Here is a 19,011-nt window from a genome sequence, read left to right on the forward strand (position 1 = left end):
TATCTCACAGTGATTCAATTAAAAAAAAAATGAGGGAGGTGCAAGGCAAGTGGTGCACATCACTCATATGAGGCTTACAGTGCCCCATGGTGAGGGAGGACAGTGCTTCTGCAGCCCAGACCTGTCCCCACTCACCCTGGAAGGGGCCCTTCCAGGACCAGACTCAACTGTACCCCGAGCCATGCCCTGGACCAAGCAGGAGCTCCAGGATTCTGGCTTCTGGGGCAGGGGTGTGTGACACACATGACGTTGTGTTCTCTTGCCCTGATGGTTGAATTCTCACCTTCGACTCCCGCAGGGTATGACACCGCTGATGTATGCCTGTGCAGCGGGGGACGAGGCCATGGTCCAGATGTTGATTGATGCTGGTGCGAACTTGGACATCCAGGTGGGCAAACCTCAAAAGAGCTGCGTGCAGGCCCCTGACCCATCAGGAGGTCACTCCCAGGTCCCTCAGCTGGGCAGGCCAGGTGTGATATTCTGGATTGGTGGGTCTGAAAAAAAAAAATACAAGAGGCAGAGAGATCCCACTTAGCCAAGTGAGTCGTCCCTGCAGCTTTGGGCAAGTCAAATGCAGAGACTGGCCATGACTCTCTTCTGTTGCACTTTAACCATTCGAACCCCCCCCCCACACACACACATACACACACACACAGATACACTGAGCGCTGCCTCTCAGTCCTGGACAGACCTTGCACAGCGAATGTCCACTAGACATTCGCTGGTCACAAGGCAGGCATTACCCAGCCAGTGTGGGAGCGCTTGAGTTGACTGTTAGTCAGACTGTCTGCAGGGCGCCCTCCTGACTCGGGGGCAGGTATCACCTGCCACGAAGGTCGCTCCCCGCCTCCCCATCACTGATTATCGGTGGTATTTCCTAGGTTCCAAGCAACTCTCCCAGGCACCCCTCCATCCACCCCGACAGCCGACACTGGACGTCGCTGACGTTTGCTGTGCTGCATGGACACATCTCTGTGGTGCAGGTGAGTTCCTGCCCCGGCTTACCTGGGGCAGGGGGGCAGGTGGGGAGGGGTTCGGTCACCCCGGCTCAGGTGCAGTCAGAGATGCCAGTGGCAGGGCTGAGAGTGGCCTGGCCAGGCAGCAGGACGAGACCCACTTGGGTGGCCTCCGGGGGAGGTCATCACTGTGAGAGGTGGGCTCTCGTGTCTCTCCATGGGGCGCATGTGTATAGTCTCAAGGTCCTTTCCCACAACCAGGGCTCCCTCAGTCATGGGGCGCTCTCATGCCCGCTCCCCATTCTGTAAGAGAATCAGATGAGTTCTCCTGTCCAGCCAGGCTGCCCTATGCCCATCTGGGCCTGGGGAGCTGTGCCTGGTATCATTTCAGACCTGCGTGTGGAAACTGGGAGCAGAACAGGACCCAACCCTGGCCAGGGCTGCCATCCCGTGGCCCTTGGTGCCCAGACTGTTCCACACTTACAGGCGTTATGGGGATGGTTCCACTTCCAGGGAGCTGCTCTCAATGTGGATGGCATCACCCCAGCCTGAAGCAGGCACTCAGTGAACAGGGGCATCCAAGAGGGGACCGGCCAGCCTGGCCTGGGGCCCGCCCTCCTAAGGGGCCAGGCAGAGCCAGGTTGCAGGGCTGTGCCTGGGACCTGCCTGGCCCGGTGCCCAGTTTCACCCCGACAGGGCGGGGAGGGTGCCACCTCTGCGGTCTTGGCACGGCTATAGGCACAGGAGGGGTGCCGCCCTCGTGCCCTACACGTGGGGGAGGCTGAGAGGAGAGCCCAGACCCTCACTCAGGCTGCTGGGGCTTCCCCCAGTGTGCCCAGAAATCCGGGAAGGAGGGAAGCGAGAAAAGTGGGAGGCTGACGGCTCCTTGTGCCAGGGAGAGGCCCCGTGGCCTAGACAACTGGGTTCCACGCTGCACCGCCAGACAGGCCTGACTGGATCCCTCTGCCTCACTGATGAGCATCCAAAAATCCCATTACAGGGTCCCCAGGGATGGGGGGGGGGGGGAAGCAGAGTCATTTTACCCCCCACCCCCCCAAGTAAAATACTGCAATGCGGCCTCTCGCGCCACCTCCCAGGTGAAGCCAGTGGGCTTTCCTGACCCCAGGTGGCCGCATAGGTGCCCAGCAACTTCTGATTCAACACAGAATCCCCTTCCCACCCCCCTTGCCTCCAGGGCCTCCCGAGCCTCAGTTTTTCCCATTGAAGGGGATATGACACCTGGCATGTGCTCTTACAGAGGCCACTGCGAGGCCTTACACAGGTCACTGCAGCCCACTCTTGGGGAAGCAGTTGAAGGAACAGGAATGCTCAGCTACCGACAGTCTTAGGGGTTGTGGCCATCACCACTAGCGAGCGCGGAGAAAATTCTAGAAACTCGGAGTCCTGGAATTCTGCGGCTTGGTTCCATGGCTGCCCTGAGTCTTGGTCATAGGCCCAGAGAGAGTGGAAGATTTGTCCCCTCGAGCCTCCCAACATCCCCCACATGAAAGTGTCCCCCTCTCAGCAGCACAGGGCCTGCAAGGGCAGCAGAACTGGAGAGCTGGTCCACAGCACGGAGTTTGCAGGGTGGAGGCTGGGCCTGGACAGGAGGGGCCTCGGGGAATATGGTGGAGGGAAGTGGCTTCCCTGGTGGTAGGCATGGTGTCGAATGATGAGGGTATGAACCCACCATGGACAGTTACGTAAATCACAGGACCTCAGTAAAGATTTGTTTGTTTAGGGACCACACCTAGTGGTGCTCCGGGGTTATGCCTGGCTCTGGTCTCAGGGGTCACTCCTGGTGCTCTTGGGGGGACCTTATGAAATATTGGGGATTGGGGGCTGGAGCGATAGCACAGCGTTTGCCTTGCACGTGGCCAACCAGGTTCGATTCCCAGCCTCCCATAGCACCCCTGAGCACCGCCAGGAGTAATTCCTGAGTGCAAAGCACAGGAGTAGCCCCTGTGCATCGCAGGGTGTGACCCAAAAAGCAAAAAGAAAAAAGAAAAAAAAGAAATATTGGGGATCAAACCCAGGTGAGTCCCCTGCAAGGCAAGCACACTCCCTATCAGGGCTGACTCTTGGCTGTGCTCTCAGCGATCACCCCTGGTGGGCTTGGGGGACCAACTGGGATGCCAGGGATCGAACCCGGGTCAGCCAAGTTCAAGCCGCATACCCTACCTGCTGTGCTATCGCTCTGACCCCAGTCAAGATTCTTTTTAAAGAACATCAATGGACAGACAGTAAATCATAACGTGTCCCCCTCTGTGTCCTGGCAGCTGCTCCTGGACGCAGGGGCCAACGTAGAGGGCTCAGCAGTGAACGGTGGTGAAGACAGCTTCGCCGAGACCCCCTTGCAGCTCGCTTCTGCGGCCGGTAGGTGCCCCCTCCCTGCGCATGGAGCCATCCTGCTGGGCACCAGGCTACATGACACTGGCCCTGGACAATGGCGACTGCATGTGCCAGCCCTGCAGCCCCTCCCCCTGGGCCCCGCTGGGGATGCCCCTCAGGGTTCCTGCTGCATGGGGCACCTGTCCACTTGCCTTGCAGGAAACTATGAGCTGGTCAGCTTGTTGCTGAGCCGCGGCGCTGACCCCCTCCTCAGTATGCTGGAAGCCAACGGGATGGCGTCCTCCCTCCACGAGGACATGAACTGCTTCAGCCACTCGGCTGCCCACGGCCACAGGTATTCCCGGGGCTGTCACAGCCTTGACTCTCCAGATGGGAGCTGATGAGCTGGCCTGGGGGCTGGGGGCTGGCTGGGGGCCGGCTGGGGGCTTTCACAGCCCAGGGACCACGTGGGGGAGGGGGCCCCAATAGGTTACTTAGCGGCTAAGTCCGGGTCTGAAGCTACGGTCTCCCAACACCCTTTTTCCACAAAGACTTGAGGCCAGAGCAATAGTACAGCGGTTAGAGCGCTTGCCTGGTATGCAGCCGACCCGGGTTCTTATCCCTGGCATCACATATGGTACCCAGTGCATCAGCAGGAGTAATTCCTGAGTCAGGGCCAGGAAGAAGCCCTGAGCATGACTCAGGATATGACCCAAAAAGGACAAAAAGAAAAAAAAAAAGACTCAACCTCTACAGCACCCACCCAAGCCCTTTGCACGCACGCTGGTTACCATATGGCAATATGTGTGTCCCTAGGAAAGTGCATCTCAGAGGCTCTGGGAACCCCTTGGCACCTAAAGGGGTTGAGGGAGCCAAAGGGGTTCCAGGAGGCTGTGGAGGGTGGGTGGATATCTGCTTCCCCCGCAGCCCCACCATGTGTTGCCTGGCCCCCGCCCTACAGTCTGGCCCCTACCAGGCCTTCCATCCCCACCCTCTCTGGGCTGCTCCCCGACCCCAGCCCTACCAGCACCCTCAGACAGTGGGTGGAATGCCCCCCCCCCCCGCCCGCCTTATCCCAACTGTCCACAGCAAGACTATATATCTGTAAGGCCCCCACCCCAGGCATGCCCCAAGTCCCTCAGTGTCAGTCCCAAGGTGACCTGGACAGTGACTCCTGCATAGTCAGCCAGAGCCTGGGTCTGAGTCCTGTCCCGGGTGACCTGAGCACAGTTCAGGGGCCTCAGGGGGTCAGGGTGACTGTCCAGGAACATCCGGGGCTGATGGATACTTTTGTTTGTTTGCCTTTTGGGTCACACCCAGTGATGAACAGGGTTACTCTTGGCTTTGCTCAGGAATTACTCCTGGCGGTGCTTGGGGGACCATATGAGATGCTGGGAATTGAAGCCAGGTTGGCCGTGTGCAAGGCAAACGCCCTCCCCACCGTACTATCACTCCAGCCCCTGATGGATACTTTTGTTGTTGTTTTTCTGGGTCATGCCCAAGCAGTGTTGAGGCTCTGTGCTGGGTTGCTCCTCTCAGCATTCCTCAGGGGACCTGGTGGGGTTGGGGAGGGCGGAGTCAAACCCTGGCCTCCTACACACAAAGCAGGAGCTCTGCCCACTGAGCTTTCTCTCTCTCTGGTCCCATGGAGGAGTTGGGCGTAGACGCATCTTCATGTCTTTCGTGTTTGGAGGCCACACCCAATGACGCTCAGGGGCTGCTCCCGGCTCAGTGCTCAGGGGGTGACTTCAGCGATTCTTGGGGGTTGGGGGTGTGGGACTATGCAGTGCTCGGGACTGGGCCTGTGGCTCTGCAAAGCCTGTGCTGTGGCCCTGAGCCCTCATGTCGTTGTTCCCAAGGGCAGGAAAGGGAGAGACGAGCCCAGGCCTTATGGGGCCGTGCACACAGTCCCGGGAAGGGTGGCCAGCACCGGTCAGCCTGAGTCAAATGCAACCATGCTGGCCTCACTTTACCCCAGAAGAGGGTGATGGGGCTGGAGCGATAGCACAGCGGGTAGGGCGTTTGCCTTGCATGGGGCCAACCTGGGTTCGATTCCCAGCATCCCATATGGTTCCCTGAGTAATTCCTGAGTGCAGAGCCAGGAAGAACCCCTGAGCATTGTTATTTAAAAAAGAGGGTGGGGCTGGATCATCACCTTCCCCGCAGAGGGCCATGCGGTCAGGGCCGGGTAGGGGGCGACAAATCTACATCACACAGTCCCCCGCCCTCTCTGCTGGGAGGGGCAGACAGGAGTGCTGGGGGCCCACAGGTGTCCCACAGGTGGGCACCATCTGAGCCATCACCTCTGTCCCTCGGCCACAGGAACGTCCTGAGGAAGCTCCTGGCGCAGCCTCAGCAGGCCAAGGCGGACGTGCTGTCCCTGGAGGAGATCCTGGCCGAGGGTGTGGAGGAGAGTGACTCCTCCAGCCAGGGCGGCGGCAGCGACGGGCCCGGGGGGCTGAGTCGGACCCGCACCAAGGCGCTCCAGGAGGCCATGTACTACAGCGCCGAACATGGCTACGTGGACATCACCATGGAGCTACGGGCGCTGGGTGAGACTGGCAAGGACAAGCTGCCCCAGGCATGGGAGGAGCAGTGCCCACACCTGCGGTTCAGGCTGCAGTTCCAGGCCCCCACCCCAGCCCCTGGGGGTCCCCATCTCTCCAGGGGAATGTCCCAGCCCAGGGTCGCTCAGGAGCAGCTGAGCCCGAGTCAACATTTGGCCAGCTGGATGCCCTCTGGGCACACAACCTCAGCTCCTTGGATCTTCAGGTTCAGGAGAACCAGATAGACAGGCAACAGACAGACACAGATAGACACACAGACACACAGTCAGACAAACCCACCATCAAATAGACAGTTAGGGGCTGTAGCAATAGCACAGCGGGTAGGGCGTTTGCCTTGCACACAGTCAACCCAGGTTCTATTCCCAGCATCCCATATGGTCTCCTGAGTACCACCAGGAGGAGTAATTCCTGAGTGCATGAGCCAGGAGTAACCCCTGTGCATCACCGGGTGTGACGAAAAAAGCCAAAAAAATATACATATATATATATAGACAATTAGACACTCAGAAGACAGCTCGTCAGATAGACAGACAAACCATCAGATAGACAATTCAACAGACAGAAGACAGCTGGTCCTATAGACAAACAGGCAAACCATCAGGCAGGCAATTAGACAATCAGACAGAGACTCGAGAAGAAAACCCGACAGTCAAACAGAAAGTCAGAAGACACACAGTCAGCTAGACACAGACCATCAGATAGACAATTAGACTCTCAGAGAGACAGTCATTGCCCACAGTGTGAGGTCACGAGGAGAAGGCCATAAAAGGAGTCAATTCTGAGTCCCAGGGCCCCCACGCGAACCCCAGAGGGAGGCCTTATCAGCTGCGTCCTGGGGTACCATCACCTCCTCCCGTCAGAACCCAGGTGGACAGCATCTACTGTGTCCTTCCATCCTGGCACCATGGCCACCGAGCCACTTCCCAGCTGCAGAGAGGCGGGTCTGGGCAGCTCTCATGACCCACGGCATCACTGGTTTTTGTTCTGACCTTCATAGCTGTATCAGTTACTCTCTGGCCCCTTGGACCGAACAGGAAGCAATTGAACCCTCTTTTTATGCCCCAGGTGCTGATTGGATGGGTGTGGGGCTATTGTCCAGACCACCCTTCTGTTTTCTGGGTTCCTGGCTCCACCTAGCCACTCATCCCAGTTAGTGGGTCCTCCTCAATGAGTGGTTGCAGGGCCCCCAGCAGTGCAGGATGGATGCCCCAGGCCACCAGGCCACACCATTCCCTTCCCTGGAGGTCCCTACCCATTCCCTAGCTGCACGCCGTGCTGACGCCTGCACGCCGTGCTGACTCCTGCCTCCCCGTGACACAGGGGTCCCCTGGAAGCTGCACGTGTGGATCGAGTCCCTGCGCACGTCCCTCTCACAGTCAAGGAACTCTGTGATGCAGAGTCTCCTGCGGGACTTCAGTTCCATCCGGGAGGAGGAGTACAACGAGGAGCTGGTCACCGAGGGCCTGCAGCTGCTCTTCGACATCCTCAAGACCAGCAAGGTGGGCGGCGCCTGCTCCCGCAGGGAACCTCGGTGCCCTAGAGCAGGCTGGAGCTGACACACGCGGGCACAGAAAGGTGGCAGGCGTTCGCCCACCCACACTCACACACACACAAATACACGAATCACACACACACATTCAAACACATACTCTCAAGAATCCCACACATACACTCAAACACTCACACTCATGCACATACTCTCACACAAACTCATGCAAACATAGTCACAGTCATACACACTATTAAACACACACTCACACAATCATGCACATACACACTCTCAGTTACACACAGTCACACACTTATAAACACTCATATACACACAGACTCACACAGATTCATGCACACACTCAAACACACTCATATACATGTATAACACTCACATACACTCTCACACATGCACATACTCTCACAGAGACTTACACACACTGTCATACACACTTATAAACACACACACATGCTCTCACACAGACCATGCACACACCCAGTTACACACACAGCCACACACTTATAAATACTCACATACATGCACATGCTCTCACACGTTTATGCACACACTCAAATATAGTCATCCACACTTATATGCACTCACACTCACATACACACTCACACACATGCACACACTGTCACACAGGCTCATGCACACACAAACACTCAAACATCCTCAGTCATATACACTTATAAACACTCACATAAACACTCACACTCACAGACACATACACACTCACACGTGTTCATACTCTCACACAAATTCATGCACACAGTCATGTACTTACAAACACATACTCACACACATGCGCACACTCACCCAGATTTATGCACATACACTCAAACATACTCAGTCATATACACTTATAAATACATTCACATGCACACTCACACATGCACATACTCTCACACAACCTCAGCACGCACAAACACACATACTCAGTCATGTACACTTATAAACATACTCATTCACACGCATGCACACACTCACACAGATTCATGCATACACAAACACTCAAACATGCTCAGTCATACACACTTACAAACACACTCACATACACATTCACACATGTACATATTCTCACACCCACTCAGGGTGCCCACCCACTCCCCGCTTCTACTGCCCAGCTGCTGAGGGCCAGTGGTGGGGGTTTGTCGGTGCCTGATTCTGGCCAGAAAAGTCATGAGGGGCGTCATCAAGGAGGGTGCAGGTGTCTCTTGCCAAGTCAGACCTGGGAGGCACTGCAGACAGGGCGCCCGAGTCCTGACCCCGCCTTTTGAAAGGCACCCCCCGTGCCTGCAGCTGTGAACCCCCCACACTCTGCCTCTGCCCCACAGAATGACTCCATCACGCAGCAGCTGGCCGCCGTCTTCACGCAGTGCTACGGCAGTGGCCCCATCCCCAGCATCCCCGAGCTCCGCAAGACGCTGCCGGCCAGACTAGGTGAAGACCGCCGCCCCGGCCACCCAGCTCCTGCCCCTTGTGCCCCTCTCCTCTCCGGCCCCCCACCCCTCTCCCCTTCACCCGGGAGTCCACCAGCCCCTCTGATGCCAAGAAAGACCCTGAATCCTAGTCATGTGTCCTCTCCGTCCCACCCAGATCCTCACTTCCTGAACAACAAGGAGATGTCGGACGTGACCTTCCTGGTGGAGGGGAGGTTATTCTACGCTCACAAAGTCCTGCTGGTGACGGCTTCCAACAGGTGGGGACCGGGGGTCCCTGGAGAGGAGCAGCAGGGGCAGACAGACGGACAGGAGGGCCCCAGAGAACATATCCGTCCTGTCTGGGGAGTGATAGCACAGTGGGTAGGGTGTTTGCCTTGCACGCAGATGACCCCGATTCTATCCCCGGCTTCCCATAGGGCCCCCCGAGCCTATTCAGCAGTGATCCTGAGCACAGAGCCAGGAGTGGGCCCTGAGCACTGCAGGGAGTGGCTCCCCCCCCTCCCCAAAAAAAGTAAAGGGAACAGCAGGGATGGGGTGAGCCTGGACACTGTAATATATCCCTCACAGTCACTTTGAAATGCCCGGAGTGCCCCGGGCCGGAGTGACAGCACAGCAGGTAGGGCATTTGCCTTGCACGCAACAGATGTAGGTTCAATTCCCAGCATCCCATATAGTCTCCCAAGCACCACCGGGAGTAATTCCTGAGTGCAGAGCCAGGAGTAACCCCTGAGCATCGCTGAGTGTGACCCAAAATGCAAAATAAACAAATAAATATTTTTTTTAAAAAAAATGCCTGTGCCTCAAAGCAGTCAGCGGGCCGCTAGCACTCCCCTCAGGCCCCACCTGCCCCCTCTGCTGCAGGTTCAAGACGCTGATGACCAACAAACCGGAGCCGGATGGTGAGAGCAGCAACACCATTGAGATCAGCGACATGAAGTACCACATTTTCGAGGTGCGTGTGGGGGTCCCTCATACCCCTCGCCCTGGGCAGAGAGGTCACACTGCAGGGATGGGCTGGAGCCAGGACCCAACCCCAGGCCTCTGGGAGCAGACGGGCAGGACTGCATTTCCAAAGCACCCTCCGGAGAAGCCATGGGCTTAGGGGGCCCTGACAGTTGCGGGAGGGCTCCAGCAGAGGGAAGGTGAGTGGGGGGGGGGGAGTGGGTACAGGAGGGTGGGGGTGAGGGCCAGGCTGGCTCTCTCCCCTGTTGCTCACGTCCCTCCCTCCTGACATGGTGGGGAACTCTCTGGTGCCTTGCGTGTCTGAGCCCCAAGCCCAGCACTGAGGACACGTGGGTAAGCACAACGGCTGCGGCAGTGACCCCTACAGCACCCGTGGACCTCCACAGCAAACCCAGGCCTGGCCTGGTGTCATCTGGGCACAGAATGGAACCAGGCTGGAGGGCCCCTTTCTATGGTCTCGCCTGCTTCCTGGGCTCCGCGGGGGCTGGCAGAGGCCACTTCTTAGCCCCCAGTGCATCCCTGTGCCCCCAGCACTGAGAGGGGACGGGGCCCGGCTGCTGTTGGCTTTCTAGAACAGAAAACTAAGGCCCACGGGCAGGGTCAGGCTGGGCTGTCCATGGTGCAGGCCGGCTACATGGCTGCTTCTCCTTCCCAGCTGGCACCAAGAAGTAAAACCGAAGAAGTGGAACTGATTTTTTTTGGAGGGGGGGGCCATTCCCAGCGGTCTCAGGGGGTTACTCCTGACTCTGTACTCAGGAATCACTCCTGGCGGTGCTCAGGGGACCATATGGGATGCTGGGCGTCGAACCCGGGTTGGCTGCATGCAAGGCAAACACCCTACCCACTGTACTAACCCTCCAGCCCCTGGAACTGATTTTGTATGCACTCATTAGCCCATTAACTGATTTTTAATACATCATAGTCAAAAGAGTATTGTTTCCTCAACCAAGCAACGGAAGCACTTTCACACATCTGTGTGCTTTAGTTTCCTTGTGTGTGTGTGTGTGTGTGTGTGTGTGTGTGTGTGTGTGTGTGTGCTTTAGTTTCCGACTGTTCTCCATATCCCAGGTCTTTCGTACTGTAGGTCTTCATTTTGAACACCACTTTGCTGGTGTTCTTTGGGGATCAAACCAGGGGCCTCCATCTCTGAGGCATGTGCTGTTGCCCATTGCAACATTGGCCACATTTCAACTCCTTCCAAGCCCCCCTGGGGGGTTCAGGGCAGCCCGACCCCACAAGCCTCAGAGAGACAGCTCTTGCCATCCTGTCTACCTGGGCTGCACCCACAACTACAGAAAACTGCTTCCACTGTGGCCAGGCCCGCTCCTCCAGGCTGCAACTCAGAGGGTCCTGAGCACCGCCTGCAGGCCCAAGGGGCTGCTGACTCAGGAGACGCAGGCTTGGGGGCTGGGGGGGCTTGCTGGGGGCTTCCAGCCTGAGGTTGCTCAGCTCACTCTGTCAGACTCCACAGAGCTCTGCTTCTGCTTCTTTGTCTTCTGTTTTTTTAGACTTTCCAATTTTATTGCTTAGCAAAGAGAAGCCAACAAAAGACTAAGAAAGCATGGATTTATTTCTTACCCTCTATCCAAAGGACAGAAAACTTTTTTTTTGGTTATATATTATTTTATTATTATTTTATATGTGTGTGTGTGTGTGTGTGTGTACACTATTTTTTAAGTATAAATCACAGTGAGATACACAGTTACAAAGTTGTTCCTGATTTCAGTCACATAATGTCCCTTCACCAGTATATATTTCCCAGCACCAATGTCCCCGGTTTCCTTCCCACCCCACCCCCACCCCTGTGGCAGGCACTTTCCTCCTCTCCTTTTCCTTCCCCCCCTCTCCCCCTCCCTCTTTTCCTCTTGGGCTTTATGATTTGCAATACAGATACTGGAGGCTTATCAGGTATATTCCTTTTCCGACTTTCTTCCTGTCCAAATTGTTGTTTCCAGCTATTATTGTTATACTGGTCCCTTCTCTATCCTAACTGCCCTTTGCTCCCCACCAGCCATTGACCGGATCTCCTAGCCCTAGCCCCTATTTTTCCTTTTCTTCTTTTTTCTTTCTTCCCTTGTTTTGGGGTTTTTTGTTTTGGTTTTGTTTTGTTTTGCTGGTTTTTGGTTCTAGCTCACCACCAAAGTGCTCAGGGCTTACTCCAGACTCTGCACTCAGGAATCACTTCTGGAGGTGCTCAGGGGACCATATGGGATGTTGGGGATTCAGCTTGGGTTGGCCGTGGGCCCAGCAAATGCCTGCTGTGCTATCACCCTGGCCTCTGCTGGTGCTCTGTGGACCACGACACACACACACACACACACACACACACACACACACCCTCAAGTGCTCTGGGGACTTCCATCATATATGGCTGAGCCCTCCCAAAGCCAGCTCCAGAGGTGCCAGGTCAGCACAGGCCCCAACTCCTCTTCTGCCTGTGGGTCACAGGCCAGCCATGCGGATGTCCTTGGCAATGGGCAGGGGACAGTGGTGGAAACCGGCCAGGGGATTGGTCAAGGCCCACACTGCCTGAGGGCTCAAACGGGCAGACTGAAGCGGGCAAACCAGCCCCTGGCACTCCTGATCCTCTTAGCCTCAGCACTGGGTCTGCCCCGGACTGTCTGGGCCATCTCTCTGGCTTCCCCAGATCCTCAGGAGCCCCTTCCTGGCCAGGCCATGTTGACTCACGCACTTACCAACTCCCTTGCTGCTGCCGTCTCTTTGGCCAACCAGAGAGATCAGTTTTTTTTTCTCTTTGCTGCTGGGAACCTCCCAGGGTCCAGCATGATGGTAGAACTTGTAAATTAGACCTCCGCAAAGTAAACGCAGCCCCTGCATGTAGCCGGCCTAAGACTTTGACACCTGCGCCCACTTCATGCTCCCAGCTCAGACAAGCTGGGGTGACCTGCGGCCACTGCCTTCTCCAGAGCGAGGGCAGCCCCAGCACCGGTTCTGAGCCGAGGCAGGCATTGGAGAGCCTGGCCAGCCAGCCAGGGGCAAGGGAGCGCGGGGACCTAGCGTACCCCCAAGGCTGTGCCCTGGGAGCTGGGCCACGTGCCTCCCTGTGCATACACAGTGGGTGGGTGGGGGGGGTGTGGGGCAGTGTGCACGAACCCTGGTGGCCCCACTCCTGTCCCAGAAGGGAGTTTATCAGAGTAAGCCTTGGGTTTGCAGGGGGTGAGGGCGGTGATGTGTGCAGACCTGAGCCGGCAGAGGAATAAGGGCTTGGCTGGGCTCCAGACCCCACAGGGGCTCACTCGGGACTCTTCCCCCTGCAGATGATGATGCGGTACCTGTACTATGGGGGCACAGAGTCCATGGAAATCCCCACAGCGGACATCCTGGAGGTGAGGAGCTGCCCCCTGCTGGTCTCCCCACTGGACCCTTCAGCAGGGGAGGGGAGCTGTTAGATGGGGACCTCCTGGTGCCCCAGGGGTCCTTCCCCGGAGATCAGAAGCTTGTGTGCCCACAAACCTAGCTTCCTGGGGCTGGCCAGGGATGAGAAGGATGCCCATGGGGGTGAGGAGCCGGAGGCTGGGAGACACGGGCTGAGCCCGCCTGCTGGCTGGCAGGCCTGTGGGTACAGCACCTCCCGACCCTTCCCCACTCCAGAACCCCTTCCCCAGGAAATGCTGCACAGATCATGCTGCCAGGGACGCCAGGGACACAAGACAAGTTGATTGTGAATTCGGCTTTGGTCATTGTGCATTCAGAAGCCTTTTACTGTTGGGCTAAAGCGCTTGTCTCACACACAGCCACCCTGACTCCATCCCCAGCACTGCATATGTTAATTGAGCACTTCTTCTACTCAGTTTCTGCCTCCCCCTTCACCCTCGCCCACCCCCAAAGCGCCCCCTGGGTGGAAGGCAGGCAGCAGTATTCACCACTACACCACCAAGAGACACAAAATGCCCGTGAGCCCCCTCTGCGCCCAGTCCCGGGTTGGGTCCCCGGGGTGTGTTTCCAGAAGCCTGACTGAGTCAACCCAAGTCCCACTCTGCCTCCCTGCAGCTGCTGTCGGCGGCCAGCCTGTTCCAGCTGGACGCGCTGCAGAGGCACTGTGAGATCCTCTGCTCGCAGACGCTCAGCGTGGAGAGCGCCGTGAACACCTACAAGTATGCCAAGGTGAGGCCCGGGTCCATGCGGGCTCGGCTGGGGGCAAGGGGGGGGCGCTGAGGGATGGACCTCCACTGAGCCCGGGCATCCTTTGGGAGCTGACCTCTCCGGGCAGCTGTGAGCCCCGGGAATCCTCCCCCACCCACCCCCACCCCCGGAACTCCTCTCTGTGGAGGCTGACCTTGGCCCTGGGCTATGGTCTCACAGATACCTGCCTCCCTTTCCCCACAGATACACAACGCCCCGGAGCTGGCCCTGTTCTGCGAGGGTTTCTTCCTGAAGCACATGAAGGCGCTGCTCGAGCAGGACTGCTTCCGACAGCTCATCTACGGCCGCAGCAGCAAGGTGCAGGGCCTGGACCCCCTGCACGAGCTGCAGAGCACCCTGGCCGCGCGCCTGCACTCGGTCTACGTCACCTCCCGCGTGTGAGCGCCCGTGCACGCACCCCCAGCCCCAGGCCGGCTCGTGGGGTGCTGTCCCCCTGCATCCCGTCTTCACGGTCTGGGGTGGCGGCTGTGCTCCGAGCTCTCCTGTCACGGTGGGCGACCTCACCCTCCGCCCCCCCGTGTGCCCAGAGCGGCTGAGCTGTGGGCGGTGCTCCCCACAGGCTCCCCCCACACCCTTCCCTGCTCCTGCGGAGCAGCAGCTGAGTGGGGCTGGGGGAGCAGCTTCTGTTGTTGCTGCTGATCTTAGAGGCCAAAGAGGCTAAGGCTGAACCCTCCAGGCGCAGGCTGCCCCTTAATGCCCTTAGTGACCCCCGCCCGGGTCCTTCTGTCTCCATTGGAGAGAACCCACCCCTTTGCCCCATCCCACCCCCCCAGCCCCGCCTTCATGCAGCCTAGGGCCTGGTCGCTTGTATTTATGGGCCAGAGCCTGGGGGGGCACCCTGGGCAGATTGCTTGGGGTGCAGCCTTCTTCAGCCATCTGGCCGCACCTTAGAAACTATTTATTCCCCCCAAAGCCCCAGGGACTCAGAGGTGTCACTCAGATCACCTTAAAAAACAAACAAACAAACAAAACCCTGGGGCTTTCAATCCTGGAAAATATTTTTGACTGCTGGAGCTGGATGTACAAAAGAACAGGCATTATTTTATTGCTGTAATATTGTATGATACTGTAACTATACATTAATGTGGTCACTGTAAATGTATCATGATTTTATTAACAATAAACACTTGTTAACAATCAGCCTCGGCTCCAGGCTTCAAGGGTTGAGGCCGGGAGGTGCCTGTTTAGGGCTGGGGAGAGAATCCAGCCCCTCGGAACTCCGGGGCTCCGTCTGCCGGCTGTGACACACACACACACACACACACACACACACACACACACACACACACACACACGTTGTTCCACAACCCCCCCCCCCCCCCCCCCCCCCCGCCACTCTCCCTTCTCCCAGGACCTGAGCCTGGATGCATCCCTGGGTAAGTGCAGGGAGAAGCTAGCGCCTCTGAGGGGACGGGTGACGTGAACAGGCTCCCTTGTAGCCGGTCTTAGAACCCTGAGCCTCTCGTCCTCCAGACTGGCTGAGTTCTTTAGCCCACAGAAAACCTCCCGGGTCAGTGAAGGCCCAGTGTTTGCTTTCGCAGGGCGGAGCCCAGGGCCCACAGGCCAGCCTGAGGCCCAGTGCGGATGCACGGCGCCCTCTGGGGGCCGCCAGGGCGAGGGGCACCCAGGGCACCATCCAGATGAGGTTCCGCCCTCCAGAGGTGCCCCCACCACCCACCAGTACTTAGCCGTGACCCTTCTCAAGCCCTCTGACCAGCCAACCAGACCAAAAATAAGTTCCCAAACTGGCTGGAGGCTCGTGGCTGTTGGTGCCCGTGACCCAGGCCAACACCTCCCTTCCCACACAGCAGCTGCTCCCCTTTATTTGGCATTTTGGGTCACACCCGGCCATGCTCAGGGGTTACTCCTGACTCTGCACTCAGGAATTACTCGTGGCTTTGCTCAGGGAACCATATGGGCTGCCGGGGATTGAACTCAGGTCGGCCGTGTGCAAGGCAAGCTCCCAACCTGCTGTACTATCGCTCCGGCCAGTGTGTTCCCCTCTGGGAAAGATGGGAGGCCCCACCCCCAGCCTAGGCACAGCAGGACCGCACTCCAGCTCTTTTTTGGTTTGGTTGCTGGGACTCACCTGGAGGTGCTCGAGGAACCATGTGGTCCTGGGGGTGAAGCCCGGATCCCTCACATGCAAACAAGGGGCTCCCGCCACTTGCTATCTGCCAGACTCCTTTCAGGGCGCCCGATAAAGCCCTGAGTGAACCCTGAGAGCACAACAGGAAGCCAGTGCCCCTGGGGACTAGGCTCAGGGGGAGTGGAGGTGCTGGACTCCTGGAAGGGAGACTGGGGCGTGCCTGCAGCTGATGCCCGCTCTCGACTCTGATGGAAGCCCCTGGGTGGGAGGGTGCACGGTAGGGGGGTCAAGTCAGTGGTTCTCTTGGTCCTCCAGGCTCCCCTTCCCTTCCGGCCAGCCCCGTCATCCACAAAGCCCTCCACTGCAACACAGCCCCAGCTCTGCTGCCGCAGAGACCAAACGAATCCCCGGGGGACCCCTCTAAACAGCTCTTTGCATTAAGGAGACACCCCCTCCCCGCCCCCCCCCCCCCCCAGCGCACTCTCAAGTAAGCAACCCTCCCTCCACCATTCAGGCCGCAGGGGGCCACTCGGCCCCTCCTCAGATAATGAGCCAGAGAAGGTGACCCGTCACGTGCGCTGTCCCCTCCCCCCAGCTGCCTCAGCAGCCCCTTTGTGTCCGCGGGGACTGAGCCAGCCAGCATCAAGCCCCTCCCAGCTCCGAGGGCTGGAGACAGCCCTCAGGAACCTTCTTTGTCTCTGTTTCTTCAACCGGTCGTCATCGGGTGACAGCACTCCTAGCTGGCCTGTCTGAATGCATCTCGCTCACGTGTACGGATGTCACTGACCAGGGGCCGGATGGCGGGGTGTGGGGGAGCCAGGGTCTTTAGGGTTGGGGGAATTGGAAAGTACAACCATGAGGCACAGAGTTCCCCAGAACCCCAGGAGCACCATCGAGCCCTTCCTTGGGGCCAGGGGAAGGGGCCAACCACTGTGGCCCTCCATTATGTGTGGCCTGGGGAAGGGTCACAGTGGAGCAGAGCGGTCGGCCAGGAAATCACTTCCATACCTGCAGTCTCTGCAGAAACGATCCGGATACCATCCACTTCCGAACACCTGGGAGGCGTTTCTGGATTTTTTTTTTCCTCCACTCTAAGGAAACCCCTTTGAAAAGGAGGCTCAGAGAGCCCCAGAGACCAGACACTGTCACCTCTCCTGAGTCGACTGTCCTGTGTGGTTCTGGGCCCAGACCCGGCAATGCTCAGGGACCAGGGGCGGTGCCAGCGCTCCAGCCTAGCCTCCTGCCATGCCAAGCCTGTGGGTGAGCTCACTCCAGCCCTCAGCACAGGAAGCAGAGTGGGGAAGCTGCACCCCACGTTGGCTGCCAGAGGCCTGTTGGACCCTCTCTGCACTTCAGGGCCCCTTCTCCCCATCCTCCTGTCGGACTCCCACGAACCAGACAGCACAGGGGCCTCGAGAGCCCCCAGGCCTCCGAGAGGTCTCCAAAGCACCGGGGGTTCAGCTGCTGGGCTGCCCTGTGAGATCATGAGGCTGCGGGCAGGTGGGCAGGTGGGCAGCGAGCACGAGGGGCTGTGCTGGTGCTCCCTGGAGGACCCCAGGGGCCAAGCCAGGCAGTCCTGGAGAGGGCCTGAGGGCAGGTTAGAGGGCCTAGTCAAGGGCAGATGCAGGCTACCGCCCTGCCAACGCCGGGTCCTCACAGCACGCACTCAGCGCCAGCATGGTCCTGGCGGGGGAGTCTGTGCCACACTGCCCGCCCTGACACTCAGTTCCCCCATTCCAGGAGAAACTGGGTGGGGACTCGTGCCCCCCAGGGCTGGGGGCAGTGAGCAGCCACGGCCACTGGTCTTTCTAGGTTATTTATTAAAAATAGCATCGAGCCCTCCTTGATCCGAGCTAACAGACTGGCCCTTCCCATCCTTTTGTCCTAGGACCGGACGAACCATGAGTCCCACCGTGTCCTGCCTGGACCCAGGTGAGGGTTTTCTGTGTCCGCAGGCAGCAGGCCTGCAAGGAGGCGGGCGTGGTTGTCTGTCGGCTGACCCAGGCACTGTGCTGGATAGGGCCCATCGGAGCCTCCCAAGTGGGGTCCAAAAGCCGGGGAGCAAAGACCTGAGAAGGGACAGAGCTGGTGTGTGAGGACCCCGCAGTCTGGGCTGGAGATGGACCCCCGCAGGCCCACATGTCAGTCCACAGCAGACGGCTCTGAAACTGAGCGTGGCCACAGGCGGTGTCTGGCGGCCTGAGTGTGACAGGCTGGCGAGGTTCCCGCAGTGCAGGTCTCCACCCAGCTCGGCCGGGGCAGTGCGAGTCCCGGCTCCTCACAAGCTGCCCGCCAGGACCCTGCATCGCCGCTACTTCTTCCGCTTCAGTTTTGTATCTTTTCTGTTCTTTGCATCTCTGTTTTTCTTTGGTTTCTTGTTCTGTTTGGGTTCAGTTTTGGCCTCCAACTTCCTTTTCTTATCGCTGAAGCAGGGAGAAGGGAATACTCAGAGCTCTAGCTCACGGGCGCGCCTTGCCCTGCTGCGCTGCGCAGGCACGCGGCCCTCACCTGCTGCTCTCCAGGCCCAGCCTGGCCTGGCCTGGCCTGGCCCAGCCCGGCCCAGCAAGTACCCCACCCACTGGACCATCTCTCGGGCCCAATTCTGCCTCTTACTAGCTCTGTGCTAAGGGGAAACTTATTTACGCCCTTGGCGCCTCATTACCTCAGCTTCACAGCAGTGAAGGCCAGTGAGCAGCCCCCGGGGTTGCTGAGGACGCGGGACAGCGTGGTCCAGGGCAGCTTGGCTGTGCTCAGGCCCAGGTTCCACACATTCTGGGAGCCCAGGGAAGGCAGAGCCCCAGGGACGCGCATGGCACGGCCCAGGTGCCTCTCACGAAAGCTCATTCTGTCCCCCCTCCCCCTGGGATGCCTGCCTCTTCCCTCTTCTCTCTCTCTCTCCCCTCTCCCTCTCCCTCTTCCTCTCCCTCTCCCCCTCCCTCCTTAGCCCCTTACCCCGAGAGCCCTTCAGGAGTCTGGAGAGAGGCCAGAGCCCCTTCCCTGTCTCGCA

The 19,011-nt window shown here is 58.5% G+C and overlaps 2 protein-coding genes across 2 annotated transcripts in view; one reads left to right on the forward strand and one right to left on the reverse strand.

Annotated features, from left to right (window-relative positions):
- The window catches only part of ABTB2 (ankyrin repeat and BTB domain containing 2), a 194,354-nt gene extending 179,988 nt beyond the window's left edge, over positions 1 to 14,366 (forward strand). Inside the window, exons 6-17 of the mRNA XM_056137219.1 lie at positions 299 to 388; positions 882 to 983; positions 3,236 to 3,332; positions 3,507 to 3,642; positions 5,610 to 5,839; positions 7,175 to 7,353; positions 8,681 to 8,786; positions 8,943 to 9,045; positions 9,650 to 9,740; positions 13,030 to 13,098; positions 13,763 to 13,876; positions 14,099 to 14,366. Of these exons, the coding sequence (XP_055993194.1) occupies positions 299 to 388; positions 882 to 983; positions 3,236 to 3,332; positions 3,507 to 3,642; positions 5,610 to 5,839; positions 7,175 to 7,353; positions 8,681 to 8,786; positions 8,943 to 9,045; positions 9,650 to 9,740; positions 13,030 to 13,098; positions 13,763 to 13,876; positions 14,099 to 14,296 (1,515 nt within the window). The 3' untranslated portion in view covers positions 14,297 to 14,366. The remainder of the gene's footprint in view (positions 1 to 298; positions 389 to 881; positions 984 to 3,235; positions 3,333 to 3,506; positions 3,643 to 5,609; positions 5,840 to 7,174; positions 7,354 to 8,680; positions 8,787 to 8,942; positions 9,046 to 9,649; positions 9,741 to 13,029; positions 13,099 to 13,762; positions 13,877 to 14,098) is intronic.
- Positions 14,367 to 17,830: 3,464 nt separating this feature from the next.
- Positions 17,831 to 19,011, reverse strand: part of NAT10 (N-acetyltransferase 10) — a 32,170-nt gene continuing 30,989 nt past the window's right edge. Inside the window, exon 29 of the mRNA XM_056137208.1 lies at positions 17,831 to 18,427. Coding sequence (XP_055993183.1) covers positions 18,316 to 18,427 — 112 coding nt within the window. The 3' untranslated portion in view covers positions 17,831 to 18,315. The remainder of the gene's footprint in view (positions 18,428 to 19,011) is intronic.

This window comes from Sorex fumeus, unplaced genomic scaffold (assembly GCF_029834395.1).
Source record: "Sorex fumeus unplaced genomic scaffold, SorFum_2.1 ptg000007l, whole genome shotgun sequence".
Lineage (NCBI taxonomy): Eukaryota > Metazoa > Chordata > Mammalia > Eulipotyphla > Soricidae > Sorex > Sorex fumeus.